The sequence below is a fragment of the Nothobranchius furzeri genome, chromosome 7 (assembly GCF_043380555.1).
Source record: "Nothobranchius furzeri strain GRZ-AD chromosome 7, NfurGRZ-RIMD1, whole genome shotgun sequence".
In the NCBI taxonomy this organism is placed as follows: domain Eukaryota; kingdom Metazoa; phylum Chordata; class Actinopteri; order Cyprinodontiformes; family Nothobranchiidae; genus Nothobranchius; species Nothobranchius furzeri.
In genome coordinates this window covers 23,593,793-23,609,330 of record NC_091747.1, presented here as the reverse complement: position 1 = coordinate 23,609,330, position 15,538 = coordinate 23,593,793, and the positions used below count along the sequence as shown (strand labels likewise).

General features: G+C 40.7%; 1 protein-coding gene and 1 long non-coding RNA gene across 3 annotated transcripts in view; one reads left to right on the top strand and one right to left on the bottom strand.

The window, feature by feature from the left end:
* usp37 (ubiquitin specific peptidase 37) overlaps positions 1–15,538 on the bottom strand; it is a 27,572-nt gene extending 12,034 nt beyond the window's left edge. For both annotated transcript variants that reach the window (XM_070552914.1, XM_015974812.3), the window contains exons 1-14: positions 15,408–15,538; positions 14,254–14,472; positions 13,191–13,341; positions 12,276–12,364; positions 12,075–12,190; positions 11,918–11,995; positions 11,699–11,787; positions 9,960–10,053; positions 9,569–9,730; positions 9,313–9,444; positions 8,995–9,118; positions 487–728; positions 281–398; positions 94–173 (exon numbers count right to left, since the gene is read on the bottom strand). In XM_070552914.1, coding sequence (XP_070409015.1) covers positions 94–173; positions 281–398; positions 487–728; positions 8,995–9,118; positions 9,313–9,444; positions 9,569–9,730; positions 9,960–10,053; positions 11,699–11,787; positions 11,918–11,995; positions 12,075–12,190; positions 12,276–12,364; positions 13,191–13,341; positions 14,254–14,427 — 1,649 coding nt within the window. In that variant the 5' untranslated portion in view covers positions 14,428–14,472; positions 15,408–15,538. The remainder of the gene's footprint in view (positions 1–93; positions 174–280; positions 399–486; positions 729–8,994; positions 9,119–9,312; positions 9,445–9,568; positions 9,731–9,959; positions 10,054–11,698; positions 11,788–11,917; positions 11,996–12,074; positions 12,191–12,275; positions 12,365–13,190; positions 13,342–14,253; positions 14,473–15,407) is intronic.
* Positions 4,797–5,475, top strand: LOC139070539 (uncharacterized). The gene is made up of 3 exons (XR_011521023.1): positions 4,797–4,871; positions 5,055–5,148; positions 5,269–5,475. It is a non-coding gene; the product is annotated as an uncharacterized lncRNA (long non-coding RNA).

Sequence of the window (15,538 nt, the reverse complement as noted above, 5' to 3'; positions counted from 1 at the left end):
TTTGAAACAGCAACATTTTAATATTTTTTAAATGATTGTGCTTTTGCTGGAAGTATTTAAGTTTGTGCCTTTATGAGTTTTGTTTGCAGGTACCTGGGAAGTTTGCTGAATTTATGTGCAACAGTGGCAGATTTTCCATAGCATTTTTCACAAGAGTACTCTATTTCCTCCATCTGCAAACAGAAAAATACATTAATGGTGTGTCCATGTCATGGTAACTAAATAAAAACAAAGACAAATCCTGTGGGAAGTTGCAACATGAATTTAGCTAAAGAGTTACCCTGAAAAACAGATCCAGAGAGTCCTGGATGGAGCGGAGCGGGAGGGTTTTCTTTCTGCGTGGCAGGTCAATGGATAAGTCGTTGAACTGCTCGCGTTTTGTCACCACTTCCCCACAGCTGCAACACAACACGAAAGCATCATCCAGAGCCACTGCCTGCTATATAAAACACATTAAAGGGGAAATTGAGTCTATCGGGGCCCCACCATTTGCAGGTGATTGTGTGTTGCACCTCAAACTCCATGTTGACTGCAACGGGGCAGGTGTAGAGTCGGGAGGTATCTGCCTCCTCACCAGGTTCTACCTTAAAAGCAGACAACATGGCCTCTGAACTGTTGTCACGGACCACAGAGTAGGAGGCAGCAGCATCGCTTGTCAAACTCTTGTTCATTTTCTCCACATCATCTTTCAGCTGGTCCAAACACTGACTCAGGAACTCATGAGCATCCTGATGAACAAACAAACAGGGAAGAGATATTAAAAAATACATGAATTGAGATGTTTGGATCTGCTCCAAACTCACAACGCAATGATGTAGAGCAGGGGTTTCAAACTCAAAGTCACACTGGGCCAAAATGAAACTCTGGGACGAAGTCGCAGGCCAAACTTAATTTTGTTTTTGAAAAAGTGACGGCAAATTAGCACATTTTCTTTATCAACATATATGCAATTTTGAACCTTTTCATTTGGAAACAAACTTATTTTTGCATTAACACTGAATGTAGAATAGCCAAATTACACACGAGCAAGTCAGTTTTAAACTAGAAAAATTGCATTTATTGCACAAATGCTGTTTGAATGCTGGATAGCTGAAACTGTAAGCTGAAGCTGCTGAACAGCTGAACTGAAGCTGAAATTAAGCAAAACTGTCAAAATGAGCTGAATGTCTTGAAAGATGTAGAAGCAAAAAGCACCAACAAGCAAATAAAACACAAAAAGTAAGTGAAGAATAGAGAAAAATAATGCTAAATAGCAAAACAACTGAAATCTGTGAACATTGTATAAAAAACTCGACAGCTTAAATGTCTAAACACCTGTTATTTCAGTTTGCCAAGTTTAACAGTTTAATCTTTACATTTAGCTGAACTGTGAAATTAGCAGTTTATGCTAAATTTGGTAACTGATTGCTAAAGTTGTTGAATAGCTGAAGTAAGCTGAAACTAAGCTAAACTGTCAAATGAGCTGAATGTAGTGAAAGATGTGAAAGCAAAAAGCACAAAGAAGCAAAAAAAGCACAAAAAGTAAGTGAAGAATCAAGAAAACTAATCCTAAATAGCAGAAAACTCAAATCTGTGAACACCGTTTAAAAAAATTGGACAGCTAAAATGTCTAAACACCTGTTATTTCAGTAGGACTAGTTTCACAGTTTAGTTTTTACATTTAGCTGAACTGTGAAATTAGCATGATATGCTGAATTCAGAAACTAATTGCTGAAGCTGAAACTAAGCTAAACTGTTAAAATGAGCTGAATGTTTTGAAAGATTTAGAAGCAAAAAGCACCAAAATGTAAATAAAGCACAAAAAGTCAAGAACGGAGAAAACAATCCTAAACAGCAGAAAACTGAAATCTGAACATTTAAAAATCTGGACAGCAAAAAGGTCTAAACACTTGTTGTTTGAGTAGGACTAGTTTAACAGTTTAATTTTTATATTTAACTGAACTGTGAAATGAGCAGCATAAGCCGAATTCAGAAACGGATTGCTGAAGTGAAGCTGAAACTAAGCTAAACTGTCAAAATGAGCTGAATGTATTTAAAAATCACCAACAAGTGTAATAAAGCTCAGAATATAGGTGAAGAATGAATAAAAAATGCTAAACAGCAGAAAACTTTAATCTTTGAACATTAATTAAAAACTCGAAATTTGAAAGTTAAACAGCTGGCATTTGAATGAGAATAGTTTAATGGGTACATTTTTACAATTGGCTTAACTGTGAATTTAGAAATATTTGCTGATATCTGAAACTGATAGATTAACATATGTTCAGATTTGATATGGGATGGATGAATGAAATAATGGATGGATTGTTGGACGGATGTTAGATGGATGGATGGATAGAAGCATGTATGGATTTACCGTAAATCCTCTAATATTGGCCTGTATTTAATTAACTGCCGGGTATCATATTTTGGCCGGTGTCGGAGTCGGCGGAGGTGAATAATGGCCGGTCTATTATTGTGGCCGGGTGGAATGTGGTAACAAGCACGTACGGGGGGCAGTTGTGTCATCGTCTCACTTTTGATTTGCCAGTGATAGACCGCGAGGGTAACTTTAACCGTGCGGAGACGAAGAGGAGGCGAAAATTTGATATCAAGTTCAAAGAGAAAGTGCTGATTATGCTGCAGAACACTCTGGGGAGCAGTAACAGGGGTTGTATGAACCAGTCGACTTCATCGCTCTATAGTGACTTTTTATGCCTGTCATCGACTAGTCGCTGTCGCGTGATAATGACCGGCAAGATGCAGCCCTCGGAAAAGACAGCAGCCTGCTGTCAGCAGGTGACAAGCTCCTGCACGTCGGTACTGAAAACCCGCCATAAAACGGACATTTAACCAAATTGTGACCTTTACCCTCTTGCAATTTAACATTCCCGTCACCCCCATCCTAACCTTTACCAGCTTGCGCATGCAAAGCTCTGATTGTTGACGCGCTCCAGACATCTGCGTCCTGAGCACGGCCACAGTAACATTATCAAATCAGGTGTCGCCACCTCAAAAACTAATTTAACACGCGATCGTGCATGTCAGCTCATTTCCTTTTATGTTTTCTGTCTTTTATTTGTGCCTGATGCGTTTCGCTGCTGTGGATCGGGGCGCATCACCTGTTTTGTCCTCCGGTGACGCACCTCACCGGTGCAGCCGGCACGCTCTCCGCTGTTTTTGCGGTCGGTAGATCTTTTAGAACTGCAGTTCAAAGGTAACTCATAAGGTGAATATATTTGAACCCAGGTAGCAGTTTTTCTTTAGGATTGAGAGGAGATGCAGGAAGATAATAAACAGGCAGGACAGAAAAACAGTCAAATAAAAACAAGTTAGTTTTTGTACCTGGTGGTTGCAACAAACAGACAGCATTGAAGGTAATCAGAAGTGAGGAACAGAAAATATAATAATTATTTTAATGTTTAGAGCAGCAGGAACTCCGAGAGGCTGCAGGCGCATCAGTGAGTTTTCGGCCGCTGCGCAGGGGGAGGGGGAAGAGGGCTGAAGCAGAAACTACCATTGTTAAAAGAAATGTGTTTAACTTTGAAAATGTGGGCGCAATTTTAATTGCCAAAAACTCCAGCGAACCATTAGTTCATTTTGCTCAAATAGAAATAGAGGCCTGCCTCTAATTCTGGCCCTCCTTCCAATAAAAGCCTGGAGCTTCATGAGCTTGAGTCAAATACAGGCCTGGGCCTGTATTAGAGGATTTACGGTATATGTAGATCGATGGATTCCTTAGGCCAAGCCGATCAATTTGATGTCTCACATGCGTGGCTGTGTAATTCCATTTAGCCAGAAGATGATTGACCTCTCTCAACCAATCAGGGAGCTGGGAGGGAGCGGGGCACTTTCCCACCTTCTGACGGTCAATCAAATTGAACTTATTTCCAGTTTTAAGTACAGATAGTTCAAAAAGATCAAAAACAGGAGTCTGTTAGTGGCTCAATATTCTTCTTTTTATATTGATTCCTATGAGACTTGGTTAAAGTGATTTGTAGGTCCTTGTGTTGCCATGGTAACAGATGACAGGGTTGCGGAAGGGTTGGGCTTCCTGACAGGGTTGCGGAAGGCGCTTTATAAATAAAGATTTGATTTGATTTTTGATTTGACAGGAGTCTGCATTAATAAAGCTATGTACAATAACACATGACTCATTTAAACTTTGAATAACATTTCTATATTAAAGTATGTTAATACAGTTGTGTCTAAAATGTTAAATGTTGTTGCTAAGCACGTTGCCATGGTAACGCAGAATACAATATCAAGTTAATACAAGACTCCTGGGACCAAGCAGGTTGAATTGATATACCATACGTCAGGATGCACATTTCCCTTTAGGCAGAAGACTATTGAAAACTCTCAGCCAATGAGAGAGGGTCGGTCGGTTGCTTTCCTTAAGCCTAGCCGATCGATTTGATGTCTCACATGTGTGGGTGTGTAATTCCATTTAGCCAGAAGATGATAACCAATCAGGGAGCTGGGTGGGAGCGGGGCACTTTCCCACCTTCTGACGGTCAATCAAATTGAACGCGTTTCTAGTTTTAAGTGCAGATCATTCAAAAAGATCAACAACAGGAGTCTGTTATTGGCTCAATATTCATTCCTATGAGACTTGGTCTGTGTCTCAATTCAGGGTCTGCATCCTACGTCGGCCGGATTCGTCGGCCGGTTACGTCACAGCGCCGCGACTCGGCCTGTCCCAATTCGAAGACTCCTTCAAATGCGGTCGACGAATGCGGCCTTCTTTTCGCCTGAATGAAGGATGGGTCCGGTGTATCCTTCAATAGTTAGCATTTCCCAAGATGCCTTGCGGGCCGGCCGGCAGAAAAACTTAAAAACAATGGCGGACAGCGAAGCGGGAGCTGTCGGAGAGGATTGCGCATATAAATGTCAGTATAAACTTGAAAACTGTTAGGTTAAGGACTTTTTGTGATACATGAACGTTATTTTAGTTAGAAATGTTACAGTAAAAGTGCTTGTATTGCGGTCTCGGCTCGTATGTTCGGCCGCGCTCGGTGTCGTACTTCTCCCGCTACGTTTCCCCCTGATTTTAATAGAAGTTTGTATTTTAGGAACAAAAGAGAAAACCAGGGAATTTATTAAGCTTAGGGCGGAGATGGACCACATCATCACTGGAGCCAAGTATTCGGCGGCTGTGGCATGGAGGTACAATAACATCTCATAATTTAAAAACTCGTTTGAGTTTATTTTTTCTGCGAAAACATGAAAGGAATAACCCGTTGTCCTCTTTTCTCTTCCTGTTTATTTTCTTACATGTTTGTTAAGACTATTCTGGAGAAAATGGGCATCCAGGGGAAGGTGCCAGCGATGACAAGCTTCTGGAGCTGATCTGGGAGGACATGAGGCTGCAGAGGGCACAGGAGAGAAGGAAGAACTTTGACAGCTTTTTACTTTGCTAGAAAAAAATGTTTAAGGAAGATTAAACATGTACATATAAATGAAATATCTAAATAAAATCAGTTCTGCATTAAACTCTTGAATTTTATTTTTGTTTACAAAGGAGAATTGTTTACTAGAGGGTATCCGCTGGGTCTTAAAGTCTTAAAAGGTGATAAATCGGTTGTGGTCAAATGAAGACCCTTAGAAAATATTAAAAACTATTATCACATCTTTGCTCAGGCTCAGCTTGTCTAAAGTATTTTCACTGAATTAGCTCTCCAATAGTCAAGGAAATGATTAACCCCCAGAGACCCACGGTTGTAATATTACAACATCAGATTTAAGTCTACAAAAATAAACCTTCCCCCTTTTTTTCTTTTTAAAACCACATTTACATTGCTAATAGGTCCTATTGTTCAGTTCTGCAACACTATTGGCTGTTAAAATGTGTAAATAGGCCCGTTTATCTGGACTAGAACAACACGTGAAAGGTTAAAAAAAGATTTTGCAGTTGTTTTCTAAATTTGGGTTTCTGGGGGTTAAAAAGCTAAATAAAACGTCGAGCTCCATCGTTTAAAGTTCCTTCTCCCTTCTGCCCAGCGGTTCCACGGTTGCTAGGCGACGGAACGTTCGCCGAGGGAGTTCATGAAGGCTAGGCCTGTCCAAATTCACAGCCGTTAACATCCGGTCTATCCGGCCGACGGAGGACGCAGCCCACGTCGGCCGGGTGGGCTGGGTCCTTCGAAGGATGCAGACCCTGAATTGAGACACAGCCTTGGTTAAAGTGATATGTACTTCCTTGTGTTGCCATGGTAACAGATAACACATTTAAAATTGAATACAAGATTCCTGAGACCAAACTGGTTGATTTGATGTGTCATTTGTGTGGGTGCTGGATCCTGATTGGACAGAAAATGGTTGAACACTCAACCAATCAGAGAGCAGCACCATTTTCCCGCCTTTCCCCCTGGCTGTTGGAGGCCTGCAGCTGTACTCCTGTTAATGAGAGAAGCCTTTAAATCGAGAGGGTGCTCGCTACAGAACCACAAAGGCAGAGCTGCACCATAAGGTGGAGCTGCACCAGAGTCAGCCCCGCCCATTCACGCAAACTCAGCCTAACCCACTGACTTCCGTTTTTGTTTTCAACTTTATCGCAAACTGACCTGACCCACATGAATTACGGCTGTTACTAGTTTACAGTCGTTAATGCTATGTTCTATGCTCCAATTAAACAAGATAAATATAACTTGCTACATGACAAAGACTGAATACATCTCGAAATGAAAAGGTTCCTTTTAGCGAATATCTGCCCACAGCCGGTCTAACAGAATTGGTGTATAACAGCATGTCAGACTTTCGAATGGGCTTTGGTAGTCTAGTGGCGAGATCGTCTGAGTAAAATTTTGCTTTCCCCTCAGCTGATACTGGTTCGATTCTCGGTGGGGTCGTCAGCAATCTCTTTAGCCAGCTGAAACATTTAATTTGTTTATATTTTAGTTGTAATGTTTATTTTCAGCAACATATTTATGTCTCTCAAAGTTCTTTGAATTTGGTCGTTCCTAAACTGCATTTTAGTTGAAACTCTGCTCACAAATGGACTCACACTGGCTAAATAAACGAATAAATAAATAAAAAAAACACATTAGTCATATGTTAAACGGTATACCAGTAAATTGTTGTAAACATAGTACTGGCAAGTGTAGCTAGAAATGAAGAAAATAGGTTGTACACTACCTAAAACTAATACAGTAATGGGAGGCGAACCTACGCAAAACTGCATGTCAACCGGACTCCATAACCACTACACCACCACATCTGTTTTAACTCAAGCGGCGTTACATCTAATTGTGCTGCCCAGTGTGTCTCTGAGATGGGTTGTATGGTTTATTGGCGGCGTCTCAGTAGAAGTCATTTCAGAAATAATTTGTCAGAAAATTCACAGAATATCCAGATTTGAGAACCAAGACCAGACCCGCTTCGGGGGAGGAGACCAAATTGAAGCTGAGGTGGGAGGAAAATGCATGAATGAGGCTAAAAATGGCTTTGGCATGTTTCTTATGAGGAAATGACAATATAACATGATTAAAAGTTCCAAAAGTTAGATTTTTAATTATATGGAACCTTTACAAAAACTGTTCAATTAACTTCTCAACTCCGTCCTCAATCTTGCATTTTTTTGCTATGACACCCTCTTTGATTCCAGAATGCTATCAAGTCTGACAACTGGAAGGACTTGGACTGACTCTGATGGATGGGCGGGGCTGATTCTGGAATGGGCGGGGCTTACTCTGGTGCAGCTCCACCTTCTGGTGCAGCTCCGCCTTTGTGGTTCTGCAGCGAGCACCACTTGTTTAAATCTGTCCTTCAGAAGTGAAATTGGACCTGTCAAACTTCTCATCACCATTCGAAAAGTACTGCACCGATTTGAAAATTTCAAAAAGCGTGAGCGGCAGAAGGCTTTGATGGTCATGTGTGTCCATTTTTATGTGCCTACCATGAATTGTCTAGAAGCTATGACGAGAAACTTTTCTCCTCTGATCGGCTTCAGACAGCTAAAAGAACAGGCAAACAATAGTTTGAATGCTTAACAGCATTCAAACAATAAAAGGCATCAGTGGTATTTATTACTTGTGGTATATTCAGCATTTTTAAAATCTATTCAGGATGTTTGTTTTCTTGTTGTTTATTCATTTTTCTTATTTTTTATTCTCCTGTAATAAGTGTCATCGCTGCTGTGACATCTAGCTTTCTATTCATCTATCTGCAGCCTTTCCACTTCCTGTTTACTGTAGGTTAAATCTTTTCTCACGGGCCAACAACAAAATAAAAATATCATTTTATCTTAAATGAAAATGCAACATCTCACCTGTTAACTTTCATGTTTTGGAGCAGAAAAAGAGCATAAAACCAACATATTTAAAGCTCAGTTTGCTCCACTGGTTTACTGTGATGCTCACCTGTTCCAGCCAGATACCTGCATCATGGGGTTGATCTGAGCTGAGGAGGAGACTCCTGTTGTTTTGTTCATCTTCATCATAATAATGACAACATTAGATGACAACAGGTGCTCACATAGGTTTGTGCTGCTGAACATGTCTGAGCAGCTTGACCACGTTGTTGTGTGTCGGGGAGGAAAAATAACTACAGCAGCCACAGAGTCATGCTGATATGAGCGTGTCACTGCTCGCTGGAGTTATATTAGCTCTGTCTGGACGTTAGTTGGAAAACTTTCTCTTTCAGTCGTGAACACATTACTGAGCAGTTAAAATCTCCATTTCTGGACTTCAACGTCGGCAAATAGCTGAGTGAACTCGGCGCTGAGTGAGAGGAGTGTTTAGTTTGTCCGAGACAGCGGAGCTGCAGACACCGGCAAAAACACAAAGGAGGGGGACAGCGCTTCGGCTCGCGCCAACAGCGCAAAGCATCATGGGAGTTGTAGTCTTTGCGGTAAAATCGGCCAGCGGGTCAGTTTCAATATATTTTGATATTTATCTCGCGGGCCACATAAAAATGCTCCGCAGGCCTCGTGTCTGACACGTGATGTAGAGTATTTAGAAATACAAGTTATCACAATGCCGACTCACAACATTAACTAAAAACAGAGAAACTTACATTCTGCATGTTTCCAGAAAAGCGCTCAGCTGTGGAGGAGATGGCGTTCTTCACCTTCCTCAACAGATCTTTCTTCGTCTCTGGACAGCTCACGTCCTTCTTCAGCATAAGGTGAGCAAAACGCCTGAACAGAGTCAAGATGAGCAGAAAACATACTCAACGACCATCAGTAGACAGATGCAAAGACTCTGGAAATTAAACCTATTTCCAGAACTAAACTGACATTTGAATGCAACATCATCCGGGTCTCGCAGATAGATTTCTGGATCTGACCATGTTAGCCACGACAGCGTTTCAAATGGTGGTACTAAATCTTACCGTAGCAAAGCGTTGATGGGCACCTTCTTCCATGGGATGCTCTGCTTTAGCATGTCACTGGAGAATGAGGGGAGACTGAAGAGGGACTGAAGGATGGCATTCATGTAACAAGTGTTGCCCAGATTGGAAAACCTGGAATTTTGGAGTGTGTTAATTTTTAGGCCATTTTATTTTTCCTTCAGTTCCGAGGGGTGTGTGCCGCTAAGTTTGGTTTTAAACAACGAGTGAAATTAAAAAATGTTTATTTATTTTCTACCCTTGCAGGGGCGACTGTGGTTGTGTCAGGGCAGAGGGTCTCTGCTTGTTCCAGCCGCCGTAGTCCAGAGAAGACCGTACTTTCTTGAAGGGAGTTGAATGGCTGGGGAGCACCAGGCTCCTCTTGGCTGAGCTGGTCTGTGCGGTGCTGGCAGGCCTAGGGCTGTGTCACATGACCAAAATCATTTCTATACAACACAATACACCATAAATTCAGCAAACTAATGAAATCACCAAATGCAAATGTGTTCCCAGTTTAGACTTGAATTGGGTTTGGACAAGATATATAATCATTACATGTACTACCGACTAAACAGCTCAATGGGTTATTTTTCATCAACAGATGTAACTCAGATGTTTAAGTTCAACTTGGAGAAACTTTTCAGACTCACCTGTCCAGAAAAGAGCGGCTCTGACTGTAGTCTTTAGTTCCAGACCGGCTCACATAGAAAGAAGACGGCTGAAGAGGAGACGAACCCAGCGGAGCTACAGGTGAGGTGAAACATGCCTAAATAAGTATAACTCAGTGTTTCCCTTACATAGGCGTAGCCGTGGCGAAATCCCAGCGCCACGCCTACAAGATCCCAAGTTTTATTGATTTTTTTTTTGCGCCGTTTCCCAAAGAAGCAGCGGTAACTACTCTGTTGTTGCTTGTGATCACAGCCGGCAGGCAGCGAGGAGGAGGCAGGGCAGGGTGGTTACAGCTAGGAATGAGCCGGATACTCATTTCAGACGAGTATCCGGTACGGATAAAGCATTTTTGATGAATACGAGCATGAAACGTGTTAAACTCCTAAATATCTGTAATCGTGCTGAAGGAAAATCCTCATTGGGTAACTGACTGTCTTCACGCTCTGTGATTGGTCAGTCACATAGAGCGTCCGCCCCTCCCTACACACAAAACTCTGCTCAGTCACACTCACACACCTCTGTGCTTGCTTCACTGTCGCTCACGTTTCTTCAGTGCTCCCTAGGTTTTCTTCAGCTCGCCGCTTTTTCGGTTGAATATTTAAAATTACTTTTTTCGTAACGTGCGTGGTGCATTTGACAAGACAGAGCTGAAAACGGCTCTTGCATGCGTCGGTCACTGCCTCCGCTCTGGTTTTTTATTATTTTATCTCTCTCCCTCTCTCTCACACACACACATCAACATTGTTTTGTTTAAGTGTGTGTGGGGAAAATGCCAACAACGTTAAGAAAAAAATCAGTTTAATCAAATTAAAATAAAATGGTTCTAGTATTTCATATTTCCTACTTCCTACTGCATGAGTTCAGATGCATTAATTCATGCACTTAAACATTAATGTTCTGATTTTACTGAAAAACTTGTTTTGTTCTGTTCTAATAGTAACAGTTCCTTTATTATTGTGATCAAAAATATTTAATCTCAATTCTGAGGCTGCTCTGTAAATAGTTTTCCAATAAACAATACACCCAGCAACTTCTGATCAACCCATATCAATTTCTGATTTAAAATAATGTATTGATGTAAACCACACCCACTAATTTCCAAATAATAAGGTGCATTCATCTGTGTATCTCCTTTGATCCACGTTAGTGATGTTTTCAGCACCAGAACAATGAAGCAAAGAAACAGATTCCTGAGTTTATGTTAGTAATTTTATTTATTAGGTGCATCTGACCTGTTCTATTTTTCTCTGAAATGAGATCAAATCAGTGCTTCTATGGGTTGGCTCCACTCTGCACTAGAAACATGTACTTTATTATAATGTTCACTGTAATGCATCTTGATGTTCTTAAATAAATTAAATCAAAGATACTGGTCAATAATGCCAAATACGTAAGTATGTGTTTCAGTCATTTTTATACTGGCTTAAAAATACTTCATAAAGTCTACTAAGCAGGGGTGTAGAACGTGTTTAACAGGGCCAGCCCAGTAATGGTCTTGGACCAAAATAAAGAGGGCAGAAAGTCGAATAAGGGGGCAGAAGGAGATGTTCTTTTAGACAGCAACAAAAATTAAATACCAACCCCCCCCCGTTCAAACAAAAAAAAAGTGAAATAAGTTATTTATCTCAATAGTTATTGTCACACGTTTCATTTCACAAAAGGCCATAAAAGCTGTTCATTGCTAGCATGTCTGTCCAGAATCCAGGAGGGTGCAGCTCACCTGAACTCCTGTTTTCATCCGCTTGCTTCAGCTTTTCTTTACAGCTCAGGAGAAACTTCCTGGATGGGTCGGACGTGGCTTTGTTGTTGCTACAAATAAAATACAACAAATTCAATATGGAATTAGAAATACATCTGGAAGCTAGTCTAGGGTTTGGAATAAAGCTGGAGATGTAAATTCATGCAAACTGGGCTTAACAGATACCGTTTATGCGTTTACCTTGATGAGTCATTTTCCTTGGGATAATCTTCAGTTAAGTCACTTTCAGAGTTTAGGAGCCTCTTTCTCTTCTCAGCCCTGAAACAAAGAGCAGAATTCTGACAAACCCAAGATACACAAATTCAATCCCTGAATTCAGAACAGATCCTCAGCTCACCTGTTTTCAGACAGACCAGTGCGAGTGGGCGTGGAGGCCGCTCTGCCAGGGCAGCTCAGAAGTTTACGTGGCATCATCTCTTCTCGGCCTTCTGCACTCTGCCGCCTCGGTGTTGTCTGAAACACATTGAAAGTCAAAGTTTCAGTGTTGCACGTTGTTCTGAACATGTTCAAGTTAAAACTTCTTGGGTGTGTTGCTCACCTGTCTTTCCCCTGATGGACTGTTCTCGTTCTTCACAGATCTGTGACTTAGCACGCTGAAGTTTGCACTTCCATGAGAAGATTTCAAAACTGAAAACACAAAAAGCATACGGCTTATTTTGGGTAATAAATTGGTGTTGCAGAACCATTCCAACTGTGAGACTAGGCTTATTAGGTATTCCAAAGGTAACAGCGGACAGGCTAACTGCAACCACGTTCAGCTATATCAGAAAAGCAGTGGTCATCAAGGCTAATCAACTTATCAGTTTCTTTTGCAAGCTTTTAATTTCTTGACCCGTGTCTCGTACTATTTATACAAAATGTGCTACACCTGCATTTAGCTGCAGCAATAAAACAATTCCACTAGTTGTTTTTGGTTTACATGATAACTTACAACACAAATGTAAAAAAAATAAAATAGAAAAACAAGAGCTCAACCCTCAATTTCGATACCTATGAAGTAAAAACTAAGGCCAAATCAATAAATAAATGTTTTCAATTTTAAAATGTATTGTTTCAGAGCAAAGCCTGAAAATTTTCTCCATTAAACATGTTTGTTTGAAGACGAAGCTTTGAAGAGGATCTTTTTTTCGGTTGGGGGGGGGTGATGTATTTGTATAGCACTTTCTTAGGGTTCTACAACCCCCCAAGGCGCTTCACAACACAATCAGGCATTCAGTGATGGGGATGAGCTATGCCACAGCTGCCCTGGGGCGCACTGATAGAGGCAAGGCCAGACAAACACCGGTCTCTCCAACCATCATGCCCAAGACCACAACAGCAGCATTCTCTGATCAGAGCCTGGAATGAACCTGCAACTTTCTGATTACCAGACAACCCGCTCTACCTCCTGAGCTGCTGCTGACATTCATGATAATAAATTATCAATACTTTATTAATCCCAAAGGGAAATTACCTGACTTGTCCTGCTTCAGTTTTTCCAGGTATTCCTTTGTCCTCTGAACCACAGATGGGGACATTTTATCCAATGTGATGATGTTGCTATCCTTCAATGTCAAACTGATTCGGCTCACATTATTGGTAACGGTTTTCACATTCTGGTTCAGCTGCAAGCAATAAGACGACGAAAATCAGTCAAATGAACATAGAGCAGATGTTCTAATCATGCCCTTTTCTCTGTTCATTAACACACTGTAAATCCTGAGTTTTAATATTTTTTCATTTCTTCTTTAGAAAGCAACACAGCAGAATACCCCCCCCCCAAAAAAAAAAACTAAAACAAAAAGGTGAGCTGAATTTAAACATTAAAGCAGAGCACAAGTGATTAAAATCTAAACAGTAACACTATTAAACACAATCTCAGTCTTTGTTGTACTAACATACACCTATCCAATGTGGCATTTTTATTTTACATGTTCATGTTTTATTTGCTACAGTTGCCGTGAAGAAATAAGAAAACGTAGGCTTAGAAAGTGCCCGTATTAAAAAAAAGCCAAATAGAAACCATATCTACACAGCAGACTCAATCCTGCTTTACATTCATTCACTCAGTAGGAATGCAATGTTAGGGGAAAAAAATCGTGTTTCAGGGGTCAGCTAAGTACACATGCAGACATATCCATATTCAGACATTTTCCATTAGGTGAAAAGAAAAAAATTAAGTGATTTATCTAGCATGGGTTTTGAAGATTTTCCAGCAGCCTAAACTGGTGATAATTTCCACAAGCACCAACAGTACACACCATAAATAAAACAATAAACACAAGTTACACTTACTATAACAGACAAAGATCCTAGCAGAAAAATACCAGGATAAAATCTGTTTTCTTACGAACATGTTTACTTAATGATCAAAAGCATTGTATTCACCGTCACATGATTTAGTCCTATGACCAATTACAATTACATTTTCAAGCACTTTTGGAAAATTCCAGCACTTTCAAAACCATGAAAACACCACATTAAAATTCAAGCATTTGGTTACATTTCAGGCTACTGTAAGCGTACTCTAAATATACCTGGAAAGTTTTGAGAGCTCCACCACTGTTGAATTTTACACAGAGGTTAACTTTGTTGTCCTTCTCCAAAATTTCAAATGTCCCTTCTCTCCATTTTGTGGTGCCCAGCTCCATGCTAACGAAGCGAATGTCAACAGTGCCACCACTGGAGAGTTTGGGCACCATAGTTGCCATGGCTTAATATCCTGGTGGTGCACTTGGATGTCCTGAGATCAAACCCTAAACAAAAAGCATCAAAGATTCTGTCAGTCATATTCGGTCTGCAGGTGTGTTAACTGTGGATAAATTAAGTACTGTAGTGACAAATACGTTTTAGTTTACACATTAACTTTGAATATTTAACATGGGGGCATGTTCTGTATGAAACAACATTTAAAAACAATATATTTTTTTAAGTTTCTAGCTCAATGCAAAATAAGAGCGGTTTGGATTTTGAGCACATCTACTCACTATAACCTGCTTTGTGAAAAGTCCTAGACTCTTACCCCTTGAACAACAGTGAGTTTAAAGCAGTTTTAAAAGTTATTGAACTAGTTATTTCGACCATTGACACTCCAGGAAATCTACTTTCATCGACTCTTTCAAAATCAGACCTGTTTATTTTAATCTGTTCTTGGGGTGTTTCCATTAGCCTTGCCACTTGATTTTAGTCACAACAAACCTCAGCCTTTTCATTTTTCCCATCCGACCGAACAGAAGTCAGAATAGGCTAAACACGAGTAAATGCCTCTCAATTAATACGATCCAAACAGATCAGGGGAGAGCGCATTTCAATTCGAGCAAATCGGTTCTGGCTAAGTGGACGACCTAACGGTTTAATTAGAGAAAATAACAGGCTGCGTTTACTAGCCACGAAGTAGCCCTACGAAAGCTCTGCTGCTGGGTTTGATTTCATCTCATTATGTTGTTCTCAAAAGACAGATAATACCAAATAGGATAGTTGAAAGAGCATAATATCGGAGATTGAATTGCTGACACTTGTTTCTGGAGACGCTGAATGGATGGACGGATTAGGCCGACATTAGCACACCCGCTAACAGGCTAAAGGTAGCTAGCCAAGTGGCTAATTTGCTTGATTCTAATATGGAGATGAAAACACTACACAGCTAGGTTAGTTCATTTACTTCTTTACCTATCCGCGACGCTGGACTCACCTTCGAACGTGTAACATACAATGTAGTATTTTTTGACGTTCCTTCAGGAGCGGTAAGTTCGTTTTGCCGGCATTCACCTGCCCTCCGGCGTGTTTGTTGTTGACGCCTTTCAGCAACGCGCGATGATGGCG